General features: G+C 45.5%; 1 protein-coding gene across 1 annotated transcript; it reads left to right on the top strand.

Annotated features, from left to right (window-relative positions):
* Positions 1 to 20,110, top strand: zgc:152830 (uncharacterized protein LOC767682 homolog). Its single transcript, XM_041233425.1, has 15 exons — positions 1 to 78; positions 5,288 to 5,353; positions 5,816 to 5,898; positions 6,595 to 6,703; positions 7,150 to 7,274; positions 8,059 to 8,158; positions 8,651 to 8,726; positions 9,126 to 9,211; positions 11,262 to 11,366; positions 11,824 to 11,899; positions 12,305 to 12,423; positions 15,547 to 15,630; positions 16,436 to 16,493; positions 16,764 to 16,950; positions 19,761 to 20,110. The coding sequence occupies exons 1-15, from the start codon at positions 1 to 3 to the stop codon at positions 19,897 to 19,899; spliced, it is 1,491 nt and encodes a 496-aa protein (XP_041089359.1). The 3' UTR covers positions 19,900 to 20,110.
* The last annotated feature ends 1,000 nt before the right edge of the window (positions 20,111 to 21,110 follow it).

The raw sequence follows: 21,110 nt of genomic DNA, 5'->3' as shown, positions 1-21,110 counted from the left end.
ATGGGCGTCTCCTTCAATTGTGATAAGCACGCCCACTGCCTTACCGCAGCCATTGCTGTGCAGAGCCCACACTTCTGGGTACTGCTCAGTCAAGCCCAGGAGTGTGAGAGGGAGGGATGAGACGTACATTACATTTAACTCTAAAATGTTTTTCTCATGTATTCTAGCATGATACATTGACTAACGCGGATTGTGAGCCAGTTACAAATTCCACGGGTTCAGTTCTAAATGCTATTTACGTACCTCCATTGACTCCTTCGATTACTACAAACTCTTTTGTTACTGGGATTGGCAGATTCCAGCCCCAGTATCAACTAACATTTTACATGGGTGGCCTCTTGCCTCCCCCCTTTGCTCCGACCGAGACCACGGCACGTCACTCCCCTATCTGTGCCTGCAGCCGTTGCAACATTCTTACATATTCACTATAATTTCCTTGCGGTTCCTCTGCCGTTTTAGACTTTCCTGTAGCCACTGCCACTTTCCAACAAATCATCTTTAAGTATCAATACAGCCACAATTAAAATCGTATTCATTCTAAAACTTGGTGTGATTTTGCAGCTGTGAGCTGTGCCTTCAACATCTACTATTAACACTGCTCTGCTGCTGGACAACTGCCCAGGCATCTTATCTGCACATTGCCTGCTCTCTGGCAACACGCCCAGAATCTTATCTTACCCTGCTTCTTTGAGCTAAACTTCTAGCTTCCAGTCCTATTGCATCGCCGTTGCGATCCATATTTTATTTTAATCCACTCTCTTATATCAACTCCTGAACTAAACCTTTCCATTCTCAAACTGACAGATTCTGTCCCTTTTCACAGTCTGAGCTGCACTCGGCTATTTCGTGAACACAGTTTACGTGTTCCCACTCATACCTATGTAAAGGTCACATAGTGTTAAACACCTGCCTTTTCTAAAATGTTCGTTTATCTTTTGCTTAAACAAAACCAATCTAACCCAAGCAATTTATTAATAAAATGATCATTCTAAACTGACTTCTTACCAATATAATTTTCCAATATGACAAGTTCTGTTGTACTTGGTGGATTTTATTAATGGTTTATTTTCCTTTGCACCTTAAATTTACACATTGTTGGTGCGCTCATGGACTTTAACTAGGGTTTTATGCCAATCCCCTCATCCGCCCCACTTCGTGACGGTTTATGTAACAGGTTTTCCCTATTAACAGGTTGTCCTAACTCACAAATAGGTCAACATGTAATAGCCAGCAGACAAACATATATTAGATACATATGTAACACCCAGTTCAGAGACTCCACATTATGCTCAACTGTTGCTACTTAAAATATGACTATAGTCTTACGTGTGTGGTATAATCTTCACAACCATACAGCTTGCTAGCATGGTCGGCCACAAACACAATACAACTGTCCTTTACAACACACACATGAGTATTTATCACGAAAATATTTCATTGTTCTCTTCTAGATCCCTTATTTAGTTTCAGGTTTAGTCCCTGACTTATACTATCATTGCGTTATACGTGATTTATTAATATCTCAGTTGCCACATTAATCTAGTTATCATCACCTCTCCTGTTAGAAGCTCCGTAAAAAATCAGTTGTGACCAACATAAACAAAACCTCTCATATATGTGCAAATAAAACCAGTTAATACTAGTAACTTTGGTGCTTCATTAAACCAAGTGTTCTCCATTCAAGAAAACGCTATCTCCCTGTTTAGTTCAACACAAATTAAACAATCATCAGTATGCAAACTCTTGAAAATAAACGTTGATTTAATTCTGCATTTTAGAAACCAAATATTATTCTACCTGCCATTCTCTGGCTTTCCACTCTAAATAACCCCAGTCTATTCCATCCTTTTCCTCTCCCTTGGAGACTTCCATAAGCTTCCCTGTTTCTTGCACTTTTTTGCACTATAGCCCTATCTCCCCATGATTTCACATCAAGATCATGTTCTGCTTGCTTGCTCTCAGCCAGCGCCTTTTTCACTTCCTCTAATTCTGCAGCCAGTCGCTCTGCCTTATGCAACATGATTACTACAGCTGGGCGCTGATTGATCGTTAATCAACCTAATCAACTAATCAACTTGTCTGTCCTTTTTCTGTTCTTGAAAGCACTCGGTTTGCTTGTGATCTGGGCTGTCTGGTTGCCGACCTTTTTTTTAGTGCCGCCTTCCTGCTGTCTGCCCATTTTTCAGTCAAGTATTCTCGTACTCCTGACTGGGGCTTTGAGCTTGTCATTTTAACTACTGTCCTATGACATTAACACCACCCCGATGTATATCGCCAACAAAAATGTTTTTAGATTTACACCCTCTGAGCTATATACCAACTATTAATGTAGTAGGGGCCACCACCCCGCTACTAGAATGTTTTTACCTGATAGCCTAATTATGCAGTGACGGCGCCTTCAGACACAACTCACCTGCCTATTACAACCAGATGAACACACTCAATACCTTTTACTCATTACACCTATGCAACTTCACAACCCACAGGTTTTTGGATTCCAGTTCACCTGCTACGCACTCAAATGGTATCGCTTACCCCAGACATCTAAACGCGAGTCCACACACCAACAGAAGCGCAACGAACATCCTGGAATTCCATCCTTTTCCAAAATCTGCCTTGGAGACTTCCATAAGCTTGCATCAAAGGTTTCTTGCACTTTTTTGCACTATAGTGACTATCTCCCGCTCTGATTTCACATCAAGATCATGTTCTGCTTGCTTGCTCTCAGCCAGCGCCTTTTTCACTTCCTCTAATCAAACCCAGCCACCTGAACACAATGCCCCATGCAGGTAGGGGAATTTAACCCCATCCCTGCCAATTTACAGAGCTTTGCTCTGCCACACGGTGCGATACCAGATCTCAGCTTTTAAATTCTAGCTTCGCCAAAACGCAGAAACACTCTTTCTACACATTTGAGTGGCCTATAAAGCAATGTGCATGGCCTGAAAAACAAATTGAACTTTTTGTGAGCTGGTATTCACAGTGGTGACTCCTCTTCACTGTGGGCTGTGTTCACAGTGGTGACTCCTCTTCGCTGTGCGCTGTGTTCACAGTGGTGACTCCTCTTCACTGTGCATGTGTTCACAGTGGTGACTCCTCTTCACTGTGCGCTGTGTTCACAGTGGTGACTCCTCTTCACTGTGCGCTGTGTTTACAGTGGTGACTCCTCTTCACTGTGGGCTGTGTTCACAGTGGTGACTCCTCTTCACTGTGGGCTGTGTTCACAGTGGTGACTCGTCTTCACTGTGCGCTGTGTTCAGTGGTGACTCCTCTTCACTGTGCGCTTTGTTCACAGTGGTGACTCCTCTTCACTGTGGGCTGTGTTCACAGTGGTGACTCCTCTTCACTGTGCCTGTGTTCACAGTGGTGACTCCTCTTCACTGTGGGCTGTGTTCACAGTGGTGACTCCTCTTCACTGTGCGCTGTGTTCAGTGGTGGCTCCTCTTCACTGTGTGCTGTGTTCACAGTGGTGACTCCTTCACTGTGCATTGTGTTCAGTGGTGACTCCTCTTCACTGTGCACTGTGTTCACAGTGGTGACTCCTCTTCACTGTGCACTGTGTTTACAGTGGTGACTCCTTCACTGTGCATTGTGTTCAGTGGTGACTCCTCTTCGCTGTGCGCTGTGTTCACAGTGGTGACTCCTCTTCACTGTGCGCTGTGTTTACAGTGGTGACTCCTCTTCACTGTGGGCTGTGTTCACAGTGGTGACTCCTCTTCACTGTGGGCTGTGTTCACAGTGGTGACTCCTCTTCACTGTGGGCTGTGTTCACAGTGGTGACTCCTCTTCACTGTGCGCTGTGTTCACAGTGGTGACTCCTCTTCACTGTGCGCTGTGTTCACAGTGGTGACTCCTCTTCACTGTGGGCTGTGTTCACAGTGGTGACTCCTCTTCACTGTGCATCTGTGTTCACAGTGGTGACTCCTCTTCACTGTGCTGTGTGTTCACAGTGGTGACTCGTCTTCACTGTGCGCTGTGTTCAGTGGTGACTCCTCTTCACTGTGCGCTGTGTTCACAGTGGTGACTCCTCTTCACTGTGCGCTGTGTTCACAGTGGTGACTCCTCTTCACTGTGGGCTGTGTTCACAGTGGTGACTCCTCTTCACTGTGCTGTGTTCACAGTGGTGACTCCTCTTCACTGTGCGCTGTGTTCAGTGGTGGCTCCTCTTCACTGTGTGCTGTGTTCACAGTGGTGACTCCTTCACTGTGCATTGTGTTCAGTGGTGACTCCTCTTCACTGTGCACTGTGTTCACAGTGGTGACTCCTCTTCACTGTGCGCTGTGTTCACAGTGGTGACTCCTTCACTGTGCACTGTGTTCACAGTGGTGACTCCTCTTCACTGTGCGCTGTGTTCACAGTGGTGACTCCTCTTCACTGTGCGCTGTGTTCACAGTGGTGACTCCTCTTCACTGTGGGCTGTGTTCACAGTGGTGACTCCTCTTCACTGTGCGCTGTGTTCACAGTGGTGACTCCTCTTCGCTGTGCTGTGTTCACTGTGGTGACTCCTCTTCACTGTGGGCTGTGTTCACAGTGGTGACTCCTCTTCACTGTGGGCTGTGTTCACAGTGGTGACTCCTCTTCACTGTGGGCTGTGTTCACAGTGGTGACTCCTCTTCACTGTGCTGTGTGTTCACAGTGGTGACTCCTCTTCACTGTGCGCTGTGTTCACAGTGGTGACTCCTCTTCACTGTGCGCTGTGTTTACAGTGGTGACTCCTTCACTGTGCATTGTGTTCAGTGGTGACTCCTCTTCACTGTGCACTGTGTTCACAGTGGTGACTCCTCTTCACTGTGCGCTGTGTTCACAGTGGTGACTCCTCTTCACTGTGCGCTGTGTTCACAGTGGTGACTCCTCTTCACTGTGCACTGTGTTCACAGTGGTGACTCCTCTTCACTGTGCGCTGTGTTCACAGTGGTGACTCCTCTTCACTGTGCGCTGTGTTCACAGTGGTGACTCCTCTTCACTGTGGGCTGTGTTCACAGTGGTGACTCCTCTTCACTGTGGGCTGTGTTCACAGTGGTGACTCCTCTTCACTGTGGGCTGTGTTCACAGTGGTGACTCCTCTTCACTGTGCGCTGTGTTCAGTGGTGACTCCTCTTCACTGTGTGCTGTGTTCACAGTGGTGACTCCTTCACTGTGCGTTGTGTTCAGTGGTGACTCCTTCACTGTGCGCTGTGTTCACAGTGGTGACTCCTCTTCACTGTGTGCTGTGTTCACAGTGGTGACTCCTCTTCGCTGTGCTGTGTTCACTGTGGAGTCTCCTCTTCATTGTGCTGTGTGTTCACAGGTAGATGCTGCTGTGCACAGCGAGGTGGTCCTGCTGAAGGTCCCGGGTGTTCCAGGGGACAGATTGGTGAGTCTGCAGTCAGGAGTGCTAAGCAAGACAAAGACGTAGATAATGCAGTTTTATATACAAGCCTGTGTACCTGTCTGTGGATATAAGCGCCCCCATGGCTGAAGATGTAAGGGCAAGATGTTTATAAATCTGCATTGCTCTACACCAGCAAGGTAAGTTGTAACATTGAAAAAAGACTATGTTAAGGTAATTAGATTTCTTATGGGTTCTATCATTTGCTATCTCTTCAACTCTACAAGCCCACGCACTGTATAAGCACACTCTTGTGATATGTGCCTGTTTGCACGATTTTACAGCAAGTTGAAAAAAAAGCAAAAGAAACCAACACTTGTCTGCCCCCCAGAGTGTTTATGTGTATCACTGCGCGGGGCTGTGCTGTGCAGAGTCTCTCACTAACCCTAGCTGCTGTACAGCACAATCGCTGAGGTTCAGTGTTAATAAAGCCTGGTGTCCGTGCAGGTGTTTGCTCCGACCGGACCCCTGGACCGCGATTACGATGACGTGAGGAGATTCACCGATGCGGCCGTCGCTGGGATGAAGAGGTGCGTGAACCGCTTGTGTTTCCATGGGAACGCCTAAGCAGGAGCGGGCTTGCTTCATCCTTCAAATCCATTTCCATTTCCCCGTCCCTTGTAATCCATTCCAATTCCTTTTACGAGGCTGGCTTCATCAGCACCTGTTGAGAAGCGTCCTAGCATCGCAAGGAAAGGTGTAACCTGACAGACTCTAAATCTGTGGCGCTCCTGAGGAGTCATTGTAACAGCAAGCTGAATTGATTTGATACATGTGTGTTGTAATTGTGAAACCCCCTGTGTTGCAAAGTTGTGTAGCTGTTTGCTCAATAAAGCGTGTGTCGTAGACGTGAATGAAGTTTGTTAAAAGGGGAATTGGAATTGATTTTAAGTTCTTTCTTTTATCTGAAGAATGCAGAAGTGTTTTCAGAACTTATTGTACGGAGAGACGAGCTCAGATGTGTCTTAATAAACTCCTAATGAAACCAGGAATGGAGCAAACTGCAATGCAATAGGAGTCTTTTCCCTGATGTAGTTTTCCCCTCTCCTAGTTGCAATATGAGTTTTTATAGTCAGTTCAAAACAAGCTGCTAATTCCAGTTCCTACCCCGTTTCTCTCTGATTCAATAGCCTCTCTCTCTCTCTCTCTCTTTCTCCTCTCTGTCGGTGTGATTGTAGAGTCTGTGCTTTTTCAGGGATTGACGCTTGCCTTGTCTTTTGTTTCAGAGCTCTGAAATCAGGGATGCAGAGCCCCCTGCTGGTGTGTCCCCCACACAACACCTTGAAGGAGAGCACGCTGGTGTCTGTGCTGGGTTCTCTGCATGCTCTGTATGTGGTGAGTGCAGAAGAGGAGCGTCCAGGGACTTCCAAAAACGGATGGAAGTAAGACTCCAGTTGCGTAGCAGTTTTACCCACTCCAAGTTTTAATACAAACTTGCTTAGCCCCAGTGTGCAGGTAACAGACTCTTAAACTCTCAGGAATGGATCACACTGTTATGCAATGGGGGCATCTCATTTCCGTCATTGCGTGTAATTATGTAGTATAAGTTGTATGCTGCCGTGGTTCATCGACCTGTGCACTGATTATGGTATTCTGTTTGATGCCAAGATGCTTCAAATGTTTTGTGAATTGCTTTCGAATTGACTGTTGTAATTTTCATGTATGATATTTTGTGGTTTTATTTTTTGACCAGAACATGTCTAGAGATGTTACACCATTACACCTAATCTGCCCCCTCTTTTCTCTCGTCCTCGTTCCCCCCCCCCCCCCCCCCCCCACAGCCTCTGGAGGTGCGAGAGGCTTTCCCAGAGAAGTCTCACAAGGTGGATGTCCTGGGGTTTTGGGTTCCAGGGGAGGCGGAGGGCAGGAGGATCAAGCATCTGGCCTACGCGCTGGAGAGCGGCCGGTGAGGAGGAAATGGAAACGGGTGGAAAACATACCCAGAACGCTGTTCCTGTTTCAGTTTTGTTTAAATACCAGTTTGTTTGGGTAATCAAATGATTATTGCATTGTTGCTGCAATCCCGATTGGTGTCCCTGTGTGTTGAGAGTGGCTCTGCGATGGGAGTCTCAAACGAATCCTCAGAAATGAAGTTAAGCAGACGCACGAATGGGTGCACAGCTGCAGTCTCACTGGCACAGATATACATTTTTGGATTGAAGAAATATTATACTTTGTAAAATTGCCTTTTACGTATAGTCAAATGTATGTATATGTATGTGTGTGTGTGTGTATATGTATGTATGTATATATATATGTATGTATGTATATATATATGTATGTATGTATGTATGTATGTATGTATGTATATATATATGTATGTATGTATGTATGTATGTATGTATGTGGTGTGCTGTTGCCTTTCAGAAGTATTTATCGACAGGTATGCATTAAATCCATTCAATAATGTGTTGATTTTAAAACAAGAAAAGCTGTCACTTTACAGCCTTGGTTCGGCAGGGAAAATGCCAGCGCCCCCGGGGAGAGAAACAGTCTTCCAATCGGCTTTTAAAACAGTCTGTATGGAACTTTAATTAGCATTGATTTGGTACTCGATTGTAAAGGTGAGGGAAGGACAGCTCTTGTTTTGAAATCAGCGATAGATTCTTAAAAGCAGTTCGTACTTGTATCAGCACACCCCTAATATATGTATGTGACCCCCCCCCCCCCCCCATTCCGTGCCCCGGCAGGGTGGTGTGTCGGGATATCGGCGGCTCGGACCCCGAGAGGATGGCAGCCCCCCTGGTAGTGCAGTACGTTAAGGAGCTCTTCAACAACACCCCCATCAAGGTGAGTCTCCGAAACAGGCAGTAAAGGGAGCATCGATCACTCAGTAGCTCTTTGAATTGGGTTGAGTGGCTTGTACTGTATAAATCCCATGTGATAATATGGGAGGTTCACATACAATATTGCCCCTTTATTCATCTGTATTCATTTAACCCTGTCATGCATGGCAAACCTCTCTTCTAGTCTTTACATGGGGACTTGTGGAAGATGCCTATATAAAGCAACGGCAATAAATTGGAAAAAAAAATCAATTAAAAAATATTTGTCAAAACATTTTTCAGCTGTTTGTAATATTTCACTGGATGGAAGGATTAGAAAAATGTTTTGGTTTTTTTTAACACCAGTTTTTTTTTGGGGGGGGTGGGGTGTCCCCCTTCCCCCTTCCCCAGCCCATGCATGTTGGTCAGGTCAGGTGACCGCACTGATGAAGGATTTGGGCGAATCGATTGTCTCCTTTCTTTAATCTTCTTGCTTTGCCCCTCTCGTCCTCTCCAGATGAGCGTTGTGAGTGACGTCAAGCAACTGGAGAAGAAGTACCCCTGCCTGGCAGCCGTGAACCGCTGTGCCAACGGCAGACAGAGAAATGGGCAGACGGACACACAGGCAAATAGGGGCACTGCAGTGGCAATGCAGACAGACAGGGGCACTGCAATGGCAATGTGGGCAAGCAGGCAGACTTGATGGCCAAAGTAAAATATAAAAAAACAGCAGTCCCATTTGTGCAGATTTAGTTCAACAACTTAACAGTTAACACCTGAGCAAAAGCAATACGGGGGTAGGTTTTGTGGGTCAGCCTTCATTCCAGGTTTTGAAAATAATGTCCTCCTCCCGGCGCTCCGCTTGATTACGGCTCCCTTGCATACTGTACGTCTGTCATGTCCCAGTCTTTCACATCTGGAGACTTTTTTAAGCAGGTGCCGTCACTGACTCTCTTGCTTCAATGATTTGTTTGTTGTGGTTTCTCCTGTAGCTGTGCCTCGTCACCAGGCCAGAGTAATCAAACTGGAGTACGCTGGAGAGGGGCCCATCGATCAGACCCTGCTGCTGGTAGGAAAGGTAAGAGCCATGTGACTGAGTCAGGAGACTGCTTTACTGCTTACAGACAGGCTGCTATACACACTGCAGCCTTTACCGCTTACAGACAGGCTGCTATGCACACTGCAGCCTTTACCGCTTACAGACAGGCTGCTGTGCACACTGCAGCCTTTACCGCTTACAGACAGGCTGCTATGCACACTGCAGCCTTTACCGCTTACGGACAGGCTGCTGTGCACACTGCAGCCTTTACCGCTTACGGACAGGCTGCTGTGCACACTGCAGCCTTTACCGCTTACGGACAGGCTGCTGTGCACACTGCAGCCTTTACCGCTTACGGACAGGCTGCTGTGCACACTGCAGCCTTTTTGGCTAATAGACACACAAGAAGTGTGTTTGTGTGTGTGTACATTATATACATACATAATTTGGGGAAAGAGCTTTTCTAACAAACATTTTTCTTTTGTGGGTAAAGAAAAAAGTTACAAGAAATAGATGTGTACAATTATTTATTTCAGCAGTTCTTTTACAACCTTCAAAATGCTAGTTCAAAAGTATTCATACCCTTTTCACGATATGATCGTATTGTCTGTAAGGTGTTAGAAATTTAAATATGACTATGCAGAACCTAATTCTAGAAAATGCAGGATTGTAGGTGAACATTCTTTAGAGTATAAAAGGGTTAGGCATAGGATGATTGCTGTCATTATCAATAAGTCAATATGAGGAAAAGTAAAGAGCTATCTGAAGACCTTAGGCAGAAAATTATTTTTTGTCATAAAGCTGGAGAAGGATACAAGAAGATTTCCAAGCATTTGAGTATCCCAATTTCAATTGTTTCTATTAAGAAGTACAAGACTCATGGTCCTGTCACAGCGCTCCCTCGGTCTGGAAGAAAGAAGGTTCTTTCACCAAGAACAAGTAGAAGAATTGTGAGGAAGGTTAATAACAATCCGAGATTGACTGCCAAAGATATTCAAAGTGAACTGGCTGCAAGGGGGACTGGGGTTTCTGTTTCAACCACAGGTCGAGTGTTGCATGGTGAAGGTCTCAATGATCACAGGCCAAGGAAAAAGCCACTCTTAGGAAAACATCACAAGGACAATCGCTTAAAGTTTGCAAAATGGCATTTGAATGATGGATATGAGTTCTGGTCAAAGGTTTTGTGGAGTGATGAAATAAAAATCGAGCTATTTGGTCACGCTGATAGTCGTTATGTTTGGAGAAAGTCTGGTGAGGAGTACAAAGAAAAGAACACCATAGATACTGTCAAGCATGGAGGTGGTAATATCCTTCTATGGGGCTGTTTTTCCTCTAATGGCACAGGGAATGGAGTTCCAATACATGTTCAAATGGATTCCATAGCATACCAAAAGATACTGGCCAATCATCTGAAACCCTCCGCTACAAAACTTGGTTTAAAGAGGAACTGGACGTTCCAACACAACAACGATCCAAAACACACATCAAAATCTACTTCAGAATGGTTAAAGAAGAATAAGGTTCTGGAATGGCCCGGTCAAAGGTCCGATTGAGAATCTTTGGTATGAGTTGAAGGCTGTGCACAAGAATATTCTAATTCCCTGGAATTTGAATGAACAGGAACAATTTGACGTTGCAGAATGGTCAAAAATCACTGAAGAATCATGTCAACAGCAAGCTCTGTGACAAATATCCTAATCGTTTTAAAATAGGTTATTGCCAAAGGTGCCGCAACTAGCTATTCATTTCATTGTTATTGTCCAGGGTAACGCCCTGAGGGTATGAATACTTTTGAATTTGCATTTTTGGAGTTTTGCAAAAAAAATCTATTTAAAGTACCATATACACTTAGACACAGTTTCAGCTGCTTTCTGAACATTAAACATGCTTAAACAGTGAATGGGTTTTGCTGCATTTTGACTGCACTCACTCTAACTGATCTGCAGATTGTCCATGCAGCCCTTTCAAACTAAAAAAAAACCTTGCACGGGATACTTTTTAAAGAGCCGTATTGTGAAGCGCAGTGACCAGGTTAAATGAAGTTCTCTGTTCCCATTCTTGCACTTCAAGACCTTTCCTTTCTCCCCAGGGGATCACCTACGATACGGGTGGAGCCGACATTAAGGCCGGGGGGTTTATGGCTGGAATGCACCGGGATAAGTGCGGCTCTGCAGCCGTGGCAGGATTCTTCCAGGTATAGACTAGCCAGTGTTTGTGTGTGTGTGTGGGGGTCTGATTCTTCCAGGTATAGACTAGCCAGTGTGTGTGTGGGTCTGATTCTTCCAGGTATAGACTAGCCAGTGTGTGTGTGTGTGGGTCTGATTCTTCCAGGTATAGCCACTAGCAGGTGTTGTGTGTGTGCCCAAAACGTGGTGCACTGATCTTCCAGTCTAAAAGGTCCATATAGACTACACCTGTGTATGTGTGTGAGTCTGATTCTTCAGGTATAGACTAGCCAGTGTGTGTGTGTGTGTGTGTGTGTGTGTGTGTGTGTGTGTGTGGGGGGGGCTGATTCTTCCAGGTATAGACTAGCCTGCGTGTGTGTGTGGGGGGGTCTGAGGAATGGATCACACTGCTATGCCACAGGAGTCTTGTTTCAATGTCTCTTGCAGTTTCTCTCTGAACTGGCTTTGCTCCTCCCCCTCTTGCAGGTGTTGGCTGAGCTGAAGCCCAAGAGTCTGAAGGTGCTGGGTGCCATGGCGATGATGCGGAACAGCGTGGGGGCCGGTGAGTCAATGTTGTCACAGCAGAGAGGGGTCAGTCTGCCTGCCTGCCTGCATCACAGTCTCTGTCTCTCTCCCTGTATCTGCCCATATAAAAGTTCTCAATAGTGAAATCACAGCACAGTGTAATAAAGCATTGTGAAGAATAGTTAGTTATGGTAATAAACATGGCACACCAGGATAAACTATGGGAAATGCATAATGTAACCATGGGGAAAACTACACAAATACTGACTGTGTCTGTGTCTCTGCAGCTTGCCCTGCTATAGAACTGAAAACAGTTGCCACTTGTGTGTCGAGAATGCACCCTTCATAATTTTCTTTTTACCTTGCTAAATGATCTGGACTGTGCCTTCATCCCTGCAGTGCAGTGTAGTGGTGTAACTCTCCTCTCCTCTCCTCCCCTCAGATTGCTATGTGGCAGACGAGCTCATCACATCTCGTGCTCAGAGGCGCATTCACGTGGGGAACACGGACGCTGAGGGCAGGATGGTGATGGCAGACCTGCTGTGCGAGATGAAGGAGCAGGTATGTACAGAAGGGTTTGCATGCAGTGCACACTAGAGTATTACAAATAAACAAAAACACTTGAAAGGAAAGCTGATGAGGGGCGCTTGTGTCTGAAATATCCAAAATACTTTTCTGTTTGTTGAACTTTTCAAATTGTCGGGTGACTCGGACAGGGGCATTATTAAAAGGCATTAGCTAGATACATTACATTTACAATTAGACATGCGTAAAAGTAACGTAGAGCGCAGCACACAGTCCCGCTAAAGAATCGCAGTTAACATATTTACATATTATTGCGAAATACAAAAGCTGCTGCAGTATGTTTTGTCATTTCAAATATTTTCACAAAACAAACATTGAAAAAGGCCAGAAGTCGCTATATGTATAAAAAAAATATATATAGAAATGTGAAATTTTTGGTCGACTGAAATAATGGCTTTACATACTCTCCAAGTAAACATGGTTATGTCCAGTGTGAAAACGCAACATGAAATAATAAATTGAGAGCATCCAAAGTACCACTGTAGCATAAAAACTGTTCAATACAAAAACATGCTCGAGTTACAAGCTCTCGCAGTGTGTAAATATCAGTCAGCCTGCAGAGTCTATCATCTGATCCAAACTCCACGTCTTTGTCATCTGAACCTTCATCACTGGTGATGCAAGCTCATTAATGGAGAGAGCAACTATGACTAGACAGTTTTTGCTGTTCAAGTGAGCCGTCACGTGATATTTCTGCTCAGGCATTATTTGTACATGATTATTAGAAATCAGAAATTAGTGGGGAGAATTTCTTTCAGCTAAGAGTTGGGGTGGGGGGGGCAATGACCGTTCAAATCAGGCTGCTGACTGTGCATATATAATATCTATCATTACACGGTTGCAGTGAAAAGTGTATCCACAAAAACAAGGCTTTTGCTACAAAACATTTTTCCTAAAATTCTTTGTTTTCAGAAAATTTCTAGACGTTATAAATTTCCATTAGGTTATGTAAACTTTTGACTACAACTTTGTATGTATACCGAAAAATAAATTTATCACTGTTATAACACATTTATTTAAAAAAAAAAAAATGCTTTTGGTTTCTTTTTAATCACTTGATCATTCATCCTCGACCATGACACGCTGGAGAGACTGTGACCCAAGCACTTAATCACCTAATTAGTGAGACAGTTGATTGGACACTGGATGTGGAGCGATTTCAGCCCTTCAATTGCAAGCAATGAAGGAAAACACAGAAAAAAAACAATATGCCATGTCTGTCTAGAGCAGTGCCTTCGTGTAATCGGCGTGTTGGAGGCTGGACTAGGGCAGCGTACTGTTGCTCTCCTTCGTGGGTGCTCACAGCCAGCGATTTCAAACCTGGCAAGACGGTATAACCAGACCCACTCTGTCGATGACAGGCTGCGAACTGGGAGACCAAGAGTCACAGCACCTGCCAAAGATTGACCGATCGTTTTGCAGCGTGATGTCAGTTCTTAATCAGCACAATAAAGTCACTGCACCTGCTCTAAAACAGAGTTTTTCATTTTTCAGTCGCATCTCATGAATTTTATCCAAATATAAGTGATTGTGTGTGTGTGTGTACTGAAGGAAGGAAAACGTAATTGACAAACTGAAAGACGTACATCAGTCTACCCAGTTATTTCTACCATGCTCTCTGAAGACACTGAAATGTAGTAGCTTTATTAAAATAGTGAGTCTTTCTATTGATTAAGTATCCTGTTGGGTCTGGACTCCCCTTGGATACAGAGCTGTGTGTGTTTGAGTTTTCTGTACTTGTAGCTGTCGCTTGTGAGAGTAAAGCAGCTTCTTCACCATTCCAGGAAAAAAGGCACTTTACAGAGCATTAAAAAAGGACCAAAAAGAAAGTACGCAGAAAGAGTACACAGAACTGCAAAAGCAAGTCAAAAAGGAAGTTAGAAAGGTCAAGAGAGAAATAGAAATGAACATTGCTAAGGGAGCTAAAACCAATTCCAAAATGTTTTTCCAATATTACAACAGCAAGAGAACATTCAAAGAGGAGGTTAAATGTTTAAGAGATACAAATGGCAAAATCGTAGATGAAGAAAAAAAATAGCAAATATATTAAATGATTACTTTTCACAAGTTTTTACAAAGGAGGATACAGACAACATGCCCCACATGTCATCCAGTTCCTGTCCAGTTTTAAATAACTTTAACATAACTGAGGCAGAAGTGTTAAAGGGACTAGGAGCTCTTAAAATAAACATATCCCCTGGGCTGGGTGAGATCCTCCCAGTAGTACTCAACGAAATGAAAGAAGTAATTTACAAACCGCTAACCAAGATCATGCAGCAGTCTCTTGACACAGGGGTTGTACCGACAGACTGGAAAATTGCAAACGTAATACCGATCCACAAAAAGGGAAACAAAACTGAACCAGGTAACTACAGACCAATAAACCTCACTTATATGCAAACTTATGGAAACTATAATAAGATCCAAAATGGAAAATTACCTATATGATAACAGGGTCCTGGGAGACAGCCAACATGGTTTTAGGAAAGGGAGATCGTGTCTAACTAACTTGCTTGATTTTTTTGAGGATGCATCATTGATAACGGATAATTGCAAAGCATATGACATGGTTTATTTAGATTTCCAGAAAGCTTTTGACAAAGTCCCGCACAAAAGATTAATTCTCAAACTGAACGCAGTTGGGATTCAAGCAAACGGATGTACATGGATTAGGGAGTGGTTAACATGTAGAAAATAGAAAGTACTGATTAGAGGAAAAACCTCAGAATGGAGTGTGGTAACCAGTGGTGTACCACAGGGATCAGTTTTAGGTCCTCTGCTATTCCTAATCTACATTAATGATTTAGATTCTGGTATAGTAATCAAACTTGTTAAATTTCCAGACGACACAAAAGTAGGAGGAGTGGCAAACACTGTTGTAGCAGCAAAGGTCATTCAAAATGATCTAGACAAGATTCAGAACTGGGCAGACGCATGGCAAATGACATTTAATAGAAAAAAGTGTAAGGTACTGCACGCAGGAAATAAAAATGTACATTATAAATATCATATGGGAGATACTGAAATTGGAGAAGGAATCTATGAAAAAGACCTAGGAGTTGAGTCCTGATTCCCATCCCTGCTTTCTTTTTCTCCCAGGCCTTGTCTGAGGTAGCCCCTGAGCTGTTCACCATCGCCACCCTCACCAGGCACGCCATCCGTGCCATGGGACCCAATTACTCTGTGAGTGCTGGTGCAGGAGGTGGGAGGGGGCAACTTCAAATAGAATACGGTACTGCAGACTGACTCTGTACCTGTAATGAATCTCCTCCTAGTGGCTGACTTTAGTTTACAATACTGACTGAAGACCTGCGCTTACCTCTCCACTACAGAGCTGGCTCTTTAGGTGAATAGTTCTTCTTTGAAACGTATGACTAGCAGTTTGCGTCCAGCCCTCACCTCTCCATTCACTTCAATGGGTTGAGATGCTAGTTCTCTACAATCGTTCAGAGGGCTCCACAGGATCTGTAAATGCACACAGACTGTGATTTTTAGAGCAGTTTTACAGCACTGTGAGAATCCTCCTGGGCTGCACCTGTGGTTATCCCGGGATTCTAAAAACGGTTGGTTGAGACGGTCTAAAATGATTCCCCGTTGCTGTAAAATACTCACTCAGCTGTGGCTTATCGGGGTGTAGGCTGATCAAATAGAACCCCTAACCTGAGAACACAAAACGCTGATCCGGTAGATCAGGACCCCTAACACAAAAAAAAAGAAATCAAGGAGGATCCTCTGTTCTTGTAACATGCTGGGACAGGCGTGAAACAGCTTCACAGTAAATCTTTCATTTGTCTCTCTTGTAAGCAGAATTCCCATCTTGCAGACCCATGTTATTTGCAACCTCACATAGCGCCCGAGAGCACAAATAGTCTTGTGCCTTACCTAGTCCCATGCTGTGTAACCCAGACCTCTTTCTGTCTCGTCTCTCTCTCTCTCTCTCTGTCTGTCTCTGTGTCTGTCTGGCTCTTGCTCTCTGTCTCTGTCTCAGATCATCATGGATAATGATCCAGCCCGGATTGCTGGGAATGCTCAGCAGTGGCAGAAAGGTGAGGGTCCTTGTCATTTTTTAATTTTTTTAAAATTTTATTTATTGGTTACATTTTGCATCCATAACTATAAAAGTGAAGAGTCCTGAGTTGAAACATTAAAAGATGCTAAATCTATAAAATGCTGACCTAAAAGTATTTTTTCAGTGCCGCCTTGCTGTCGTACAAAAACATGCTCATGATAAATGTGTAAATATCTTTGAGCTTGCACCCCTGTGCACTCGTGTGTGTAATTTTGAGTTTGATTTGTAACCCTGCATTGTCCCTCAGTGGGTGACAAGCTGGGCGATGTGTTTGAGATCTCCACCGTGCGCCGAGAGGATTTCGATTTCCACCGCGGCATGTCTGAGTACGAGGACTCAGACTCACCCCTCTCTGGCTCTGGGAGCGACGGCAGCTCCTCACCCCTCTCTGGCTCTCGGGAAAGCGGCTCACCCCTCTCTGGCTCTGGGGACGACGGCAGCTCCTCACCCCCCTCTGGCTCTGGGAGCGACGGCAGCTCCTCACCTCTCTCTGGCTCTCGGGAAGGCGGCTCACCCCTCTCTGGCTCTGGGGACGACGGCAGCTCCTCACCCCTCTCTGGCTCTGGGAGCGACGGCAGCTCCTCACCCCTCTCTGGCTCTGGGAGCGACGGCAGCTCCTCATCCCTCTCTGGCTCTGGGAGCGACGGCAGCTCCTCATCCCTCTCTGGCTCTGGAGAAACGGCGGCTCCTCACCCCTCTCTGGCTCTGGGGACGACGGCAGCTCCTCACCCCTCTCTGGCTCTGGGGAGCGACGGCAGCTCCTCACCCCTCTCGGGCTCTGGGAGCGACGGCAGCTCCTCACCCCTCTCTGGCTCTGGGAGCGACGGCAGCTCCTCACCCCTCTCTGGCTCTGGGAGCGACGGCAGCTCCTCCTCCCTCTCTGGCTCTGGGAGCGAGGGCAGCTCCTCACCCCTCTCGGGCTCTGGGAGCGACGGCAGCTCCTCACCCCTCTCGGGCTCTGGGAGCGACGGCAGCTCCTCACCCCTCTCTGGCTCTGGGAGCGACGGCAGCTCCTCACCCCTCTCTGGCTCTGGGAGAGACGGCAGCTCCTCACCCCTCTCTGGCTCTGGGAGCGACGGCAGCTCCTCACCCCTCTCTGGCTCTGGGAGCGACGGCAGCTCCTCACCCCTCTCTGGCTCTGGGAGCGAGGCGGCTCACCCCTCTTTATTGGAGTGACCGGGGCATCTCCCATGTCTACCGCCAGGTAATTAACCACCATGAGGGCAACCTCTGGGAAGGAGGCTGGGTGGTGTTGTTCCTCCCACTGTTCCCACCTCTCCCCATCTCGACGCCACAGCGTGTTGATAACTATGGGGAGATCGTGGACGAGGTCTGCCTCAGGGTGCATCAACCAGTCCCAGATCTCCTGGGACGGTGGTGAAGGTGGTGGTGCTGGAGGTAGTGGGGTGGCCGCTAATGCCTGGGGTGAACACTGCACCTCCTCCTGGGCCTGGTTGTAGGGGCATCCTGCCCAGTTGTGGCCGTCCTCCTCACACCAGCCACACCAGTTTGCCGGTGGCACATCTGGGCAGGACCGCCAACGATGGTCCTCCTTCCCGCACCAGGAACACCAAGGGAAGAGGCTGGCCGGGTCCTCCAGCGGTGGCTGCAGCAGCTTACATTTCTTCAGCTGCTGCTTGTCCTGCCTTTGCCGCTGTCTGCTCTTCTTTCCCATGTTAAAAAAAAAAAATATCCCAAAAATTCCAAAATAAATAAATAAATAAATAAAACAAAATACTGCTCTGAGCCTCCAGGTGGTGCTGTCCCACTTCTGGCACCAAATGTGGCAGGCTGGTGAGTGGATAGAGGCCCAGAGACAGTCTGGAGTTCAAAAAAATAACTATTTTATTATAAACACAAAAATGAAAGGGCACAAGGGCCAAAACAAAGCAATTTAAACACAAAATAAACAAAATAAAGCAAAAATACACTCACAAAAATAAAGGTTTCCAGGCTGGGCAATGCCTTGACTGGATTCAAAACATTCAAAAATCACAAACACCAAAACACCAAAACACCAAAACACCAAAACACCAACCTGCTTCCTCAGCCCCCTCCTCCTAAAGGAGAAGCAGAGGCCTCCTTTTATGTCAGGTGGCTGGGCGCTGATTGATCGTTAATTAAACTAATCATCTAATCAACCCCAGCCACCTGAACACAATGAACCAAGGCAGGTAGGGGAAATTAACCCCATCCCTGCCAATTTCTAAAGAGCAGAGCTATGCTCTGCAACAGCACACCTGTTTAATTGTAATTATACTATATAATTAATCGATTTTACAGTTCAATTCCGCATTTGTCCTTGCATTTGCAACCAATTCTGGTGACGCATTTATTTATTAACATAATGTGGAGTTTTTTAGTGTAATTTGGAATAAAATAGAAATGCAATTTCAGCCAGTTCTGCTGTAATTCTGATTGCAATGCTAACTAATTGCTCCAGGTGTGCCCCTGGCAGAGCAGCTGTTTGTTAGCAAGGTCTCGTTCGGTGCTCTGTAAGGCAGGGTTAGAAGTGTAATGATCCTTATCGCAGCGTGCAGGCTGCACTAGGGTATGTGTTATGGTACTTGTATGATGCTTCATTTTAATGATGGACTTTAATCTTAAGACAGTTCTTACCAGCTATATAATTAAAGGGTGTTCATATCAATGATAATGTCCACTTCTTCATTCAGGAACCATTTAGTGAACTGGTCTTGTCTCCTGATGCTAGCAATCCATACCTCTGTTGCGATACTTTCTTTACATGGATTGTATCACGATTCGTCGGTATGTGATGAATCATTACACTCCTAAACCAATGGGGAAGCTGGATGCAAACAGACCACGCACACACACACACACACACACGCGCACACACACACACACACACACACACACACACCTCGAGTTAACCACTGTACAAAAGAGCCTGGCTCGTCCTGGTTTAGAATTTTGACCAAACTTCTCAACTTTCATCATTCACTCGCATAGAGGCTCCTACAGAGATTCTGGAAATGTAGATTGGCATAATCAGACTGGGTGGTTTTTGTATAGTTTACAACCTGTTGCCAATTGCATCAAACACCTCAAGTTAAATTTCCCCTGAGTTGTCCTGGTTTTTTCCCTTACGTTTTCAGGTGTTGCAGAAAGTAGCTTGCCAGATTCAGTACCCTAGTTAAGGGAAAATGCAAGTATTGTACTTAAACTGAATACTTAAGGTGATTTTATGCACCTGGCCCCTGACTTTTTTTTTTTTCTTTTTTCAGCACGGTGTGGATTCAGAGAAGCCACTCCGATATTCCCACATTGACATTGCCGGATCGTCTGGACCGTTCCCTGGAATTCCCACTGGAGCGCCCATCATCGCCATGGCAACCAATTACATCTTGCACCACCTCTGAGAACCAGACAAGCGGAAGCAAGGTCCTGGTACTGCGGTTTAAATACCACCAAATCGGAAGCCATCGCTGCCAGTCACCAATCAGGAGCTGGCTGTGCGGCACACACTCATCGGGAAACAAAAAAGCAACAAAAATCAATTAATCTCACTCTCTCCTGCTTCAAGCCAATCAATCAGACAGGAGCTCTGTAAAACTGTAAAGTGTTGCACAAAGAAACACGTTTGCTGTAGTGTGTCTAAACCGTTGCCTCGCAAGGTAATTCCATGGAAGCTGCAACACGGTATATGCGTTTCTTTGTGTGTTTTTTTGGAGGGCGGGGGGGGGGGGGGGGTTTTCAGCTATCGTAAAGGTACTTCTATTTACCTGTCAATTTGAGTTTTGATAGAACAAAAACTCTTTAAAACACAATAAGAATATATGAAAGGTTGCTGTCGCCGATCAGTTGACCGGATTTTCTGATTATCTAGTAGGTTATTGATCCCAGAACCTTGTGCAGGCAGCTCTTGCCGTTCCTAGTGATTCAGCATCAACCACTTGCTGCCCCATTCCATCTGCTCACCACTGTGTGTGTCTCCCACTTAATAAAAGTGATTTGTCTGAACTGATTGTGTGATCTATTAATGATGAAAGATGTCAAGTCACCATCCAACACCTTGTGAAGGCTATGATAAGGACGCTCCAACCACTTAATTAAAAGTGATTTGTCTGAAAAGATTGTGTGATTGAATCTATCTAATGATGAAAGATGTTTTCAAGTCAACATATGGTGTCACAGCGTTTTGCAGTCACGCACCTTGTGAACTATGGCGGGGTTAAAACCACTTGGCCCCATTCCATCTGCTGGAACTAGGGGTGCTGGGGGTGTGGTAGCACCCCCTGGCTTTGCATGGCTTCCATCATATACAGGGGTTACAGTTTTGTTCAATGGCTTTCAGCACCCCCACTTTAAAAATTGTTCCAGTGCCACTGACTGGGTACATGTCCTAATAAAGTGGCCAGGCAGGGTAGAGCGTGCAGGGGTTAGAAAACGTTTTGAGATGGATGCCTGGGCTTCGAAGATGCCAGTCCTTAGCTGGTCTCCAGTTTGCATTGCCTGGAGTTCACTGTACCTGCTTGAGCCTTCTCATTGCAGAGGCAGGGAGAGGGATCATTGGAACACCACACACACAGCCTGTTGCTTTGCCGTTACAGAGCGTGCCGGCTGTCATTGA

Source organism: Polyodon spathula, chromosome 31 (assembly GCF_017654505.1).
Source record: "Polyodon spathula isolate WHYD16114869_AA chromosome 31, ASM1765450v1, whole genome shotgun sequence".
NCBI lineage: Eukaryota > Metazoa > Chordata > Actinopteri > Acipenseriformes > Polyodontidae > Polyodon > Polyodon spathula.
Note: the sequence above shows the minus strand (reverse complement) of the source record. Positions and strands in the feature narration are given on the sequence as shown.